Source organism: Sinocyclocheilus anshuiensis, unplaced genomic scaffold (assembly GCF_001515605.1).
Source record: "Sinocyclocheilus anshuiensis isolate Anshui unplaced genomic scaffold, SAMN03320099.WGS_v1.1 scaffold2090, whole genome shotgun sequence".
In the NCBI taxonomy this organism is placed as follows: Eukaryota; Metazoa; Chordata; class Actinopteri; order Cypriniformes; family Cyprinidae; genus Sinocyclocheilus; species Sinocyclocheilus anshuiensis.
Genome location: NW_015560626.1, coordinates 175,354 through 179,893, shown reverse-complemented (window position 1 = coordinate 179,893; position 4,540 = coordinate 175,354). Strand labels below are relative to the sequence as shown.

Here is a 4,540-nt window from a genome sequence, read left to right as displayed (position 1 = left end):
ATGCACCAAGAGCTTGTAACACTCCAAAGAGAAAGGAAAAATTAAAATCGCATCATATGACCCCTTTAAATACATTCTGACACATTGAACAACTAGGATGCTTACGTGTACCATTACACTAGCGCCATTGCAACTATTGATTTCAGTTCTTTTTAAATTATCAAATAAAAACTCCCAAACAAGATACGCACTTGTGAGATTTCTTCATGTTGCTGCCATCAGGTCCCTCTCCACAGTCGTAGGCCTGAATGGTGAAGGTGTGCTCCTTTTGCATCTCACAATCCAGTTTATCCTTGGCCCGGATCACGCCCTCGCCAGTGGACTTATCCAACACCACCGCCTCGAACGGCACGTTCTGCCCGTGAATCCTGAAGCCGCAGATCTCCCCTGCAAACGGCACACGTGTGTTTAGTCAAGCCCACCCGTGAGCCAAAGCGGCAGCTGCTGTTCATGAGATAAAAGAAACCCACAACACGCCACACTCAAATAAGAACAGCCAAAGTTGGTTTGGCAGCCAAAGGGATCGAAACACTGAGGGGAGGTGGGAGGTGGGAGGTGAAGGTGTCTGTGGAGGAAGCCAGAAGCACTGTGGGATGGGGGGTGAGTATTTGGGAGGTGGAAGGGAGAGTTAAAAGGGGGATACTGAGTGTCTGGTCCAAGCCATTTGATCACATTGCAACCAGTCATGCAGTAAGAAACCCAGAATGTGGACAGGCATTTCACAGGAATACTTAATATACAAGGACAGGAAGGAAATGATATGAACCAATGAACAGATATCTGTTGTATTTAATAGCATAACATATCTAAAGTAGTACTTGAGGTGTTTAATGCAGATTTTTGGTTAAAAGTAACATTTAAACAAGAAAGCAAGGTTAAAATGTTAAGTTAATCATGGGGCGATGAGAAGGATTTATGACAGAGATCCAGCATCCTTTCAGAAGTTCACAAATCAAAGCAAATATACAAACAAACAAGCAAAAACCCCTCATTGGGAGTTTAAAATCCCCCTTAAAATTAGATTTGGGCGTGAAGGAAGTCTTCCTGTGCAATGTTGTCTCTTTCAAACCTTTAAAAAAACTGAAAGAATGAAACAAAACAAAATCGAGGAGCAGAGGCAGTAAACTTAAAGGCTGGATGAGAGCTGGGGTTAGAAATATCCATTTGCTTGACATCCACATCAACCAGCAGTAGTTGCCATGCCGCATATTTAACATTAGTGGAGGAGAGGGTGAAGAGGCTCAAATCACACCACAGACCGGACAGCAGAGAGTTTGCATCATTTAACAATCTCAGCAATGTCGTTTTTGAGCAGGAACTGAACTCTAGAGCGTCAGAGTCTCACAGATTTAAGATCGGTTTGGTTGTGTTAAAAGCGAACCCCTAAAAGGGACTTTACAAGGAGGATGTCTCTGAAAACAAACTTTTTAGGCTTTCAGATTGACATCCCCCCCCCAGAGTAACCGGTGCACGTGCATTATTTCCCTTCATTTGTTCTGTTTTGGAGCTGAAGTACTGTTAGGATCTGCAAACTTCAATGGATGTCTCATGCATAGATATTTCTAGATACTGTTATCCCCGCATCACACTTGTCATCCAGTAGCTGAATTTTCATTTCCAACAAATTCAAAGGTGAAAGGAAACCGAAAACCAAACCAAAAAGAAGAAGAACTGGGAAGAGATTAAAAAGAGCATGACAGGAGTTTCCGTGTGAAGTGCCGATTTCTTTTGTATTAGCGTTAGTGGGTTAATAAAACGGTTACAAGGCAGTAGAAAGAGCCCATCATCACCTTCTTTGGTGAAGGTCACCTCAAAACTCTCTACAAGAAGGGAGAAAAGACAAACCCAGGTCAGTCAGAGAAAGAATGAGATGCACAGAAACACAGACAAGAAAGAGAGGACAAATGTCACAGAAGCAGCCGAGGACTCAAAATACCTCATTTGACTTTTCACACTGTTCAGATTAGGGTTGGGCGATATATATTGAATATTTATGATCACTTTGCAACGATATAAAATTAAACAACACTGTGAATATATAAATGTGCTTTTAACTTGGCCATTAAAGGTCTTGAAGAGCATGTCACGACCTCTTTATGAGAGCATAGGGACAGACTGAATAGGGCCTCTGATTTAAAACAAAAAAAAAAATGGCATTAAATGTTGATATTCATTTCCATGAATCGGTTAGAACTGTCCATTTTAGTGAATTGATTCAAAACTCAGATTCATCTGTGTCATCACTAAAACACGTTCACCATTATATTTTTCATATATTAAAATGTTTTAAAGAGATGCGTAGGTAAATACTCGATTATTTATTTTACTATTATTTCTAACCAAATAAATGAACATGTTTAATCCAAGAGGTATAAAATTAAATATTAATTTACACACAGCTAATTAAATATTTAAAAAATAATAAATAATTAATTTTAACAATATTTTAAAATAAAATAAATCACATATTTTAAAATAAAATAAATGACAATAATGTAAATAAAATAAGAGATTTCAGAGCAAATGCATATATATTGAAAATCAATATTTTTTACTATAGCTACATAGTAGCAATAGTAAAAACCCTATAGCCCAACCCTATAGTTACTGTACAGCCCTAGTACAGATCGCTTTTATCTTCCTTGTACTTCAAGGACAATATCTCACAGACACTATCATTTGTAGCAATCTGCATCATGCTAATTCTGAGCGTATTCTGAGCCCTAATATGACTGTACAGCACAAAACAATATACTTTGATGAGTCCACATTAACAGTCACAGAAACACAAAAAACAGCCTTGAGCACAGGAGGAAATTGCAATAGAGTTCCTGTTAAGGTTAAAACAATAAATGGTGCAACCATATGAAAGAATAAGGGTTAGCCAAAAATGTTTTTATAGTAGTATCAGCACTAAAAAAAAATTTTCTGCTTGGCTGACCGCTAAAGGGTTCTGTTTGACCCTATCAGTGGCCTCTGCTGGTGGACCTGTCCACCCCGTTTTTACCCCTACAATTAGAAATTAATTTTCCATTAGGATCTGCTGTTCAGAGCAAGTCATGCGATAGAAGCTTTGTGCCTCATCAGTGCATTCTGGAGCTTTAATGACTGTACATCCCCACACTTCCCCTAAAACCCAGACTGACGCTTCAGCCTGCATGCCAAGTGCCAACTCCAATAGTCCTCCATTTCCCATCAGGCAAAACACAATGAATATTGATTCATTCCCTCAGACTGCTATATTGTACAGTGGAATCGATGAAGATGTAACAATAGCGGAGAAGTGAGGAAAAAAAAACTAGTGGAGGGACTTAATTGTTTATTTGATTTGACTTCTGCTTCATTAATGCCTAAGGATTGAAGTTTTAGAGGTCTGAAGTTTAAAATTGAAGGACTTGCTCACAACGAGTCAGAGGAAATATTGAAATTGACAGCGAGCTGGCACTGAATAGTAAGCCTGTCACGATAACAACTTTTTGTTGTGCGATATATTGCCCCAGAAATAATTGCGATAAGCGATATTATTGTCATTTTAAAGACCATTTTATGCCACTGAATATATAATCATAATGTAACAGCATAATAATGGAAGAAGGCCTAGTACACACTTCCAAATGACAACAAACTTTTAATTTTTAAGAATATTTAGATCATGGAAATTAAGTATCAAAATATTAGATACCTTCAAAAACTTGAATAAATAGTAAATAAACATTTACTAACAAAAAGTGCAAAGTAGAAAAAAAAGAAAAATGCACAAAAAACTTTTATGGAGATTTTTCCATCTACAGATTTTCCCCTGACCTTCTATTCTCTGTAAATTAAGGGTGCACACTATTGCTGAAAAACACAATCACTACTTAGCAGTCAGATGTCTGTATGCACAAAGGCACAGATCCCTAAACAAGGCCATATCTGCAGATTAAACTTTTTTTGTAGAAGCATTTTTTTTTTAATTTGAACTAGCACCTCATGACTACACCACGTTATGTACGAGAAGCTTCAAAAGACACAGGCGCAAGTGGAATATAAAAAACATGGTGACATTAATTTTTAAGTAAATATAATGGGCGATATATTGCGTCACCAAAAATGATTGAGGTCATGTACATATATTGCGCGATAAGTCGATATATTGATTATTGCGACAGGCCTACTGAATAGTCCTCCACTGATAGGAATGTAAGAGCTCTCTATAGAGTACATCTGTCTGCAGTGGAATTCGATGCTTGGAGCTGGTTTATAAAAGGCCAGCAGAACATCGATCATGATGCTGCATGTCTGTCCCTAATTGGACACTGCACCCTTTGAAGCAACCTTTCATATACACTAAATAAATCTACATGTTCTACAAAAATTCCACAGAGATTTACAATGCTGGGAGCAAAAGTCCTTTGGCTTTGAATTCAATCAGTAATCTAACATTTGATCAATTTCACAATATTTTATTGTAGGCCTAACACTTATATTTTATATATATACAGTGGGTACGGAAAGTATTCAGACCCCCTTCAATTTTTCACTCTTTGTTATATTGCAG

General features: G+C 37.6%; 1 protein-coding gene across 1 annotated transcript in view; it reads right to left on the bottom strand.

The window, feature by feature from the left end:
- LOC107681971 (calsyntenin-1-like) overlaps positions 1–4,540 on the bottom strand; it is a 45,572-nt gene that overhangs the window by 17,802 nt on the left and 23,230 nt on the right. Inside the window, 1 exon segment of the mRNA XM_016478366.1 lies at positions 192–387. Coding sequence (XP_016333852.1) covers positions 192–387 — 196 coding nt within the window.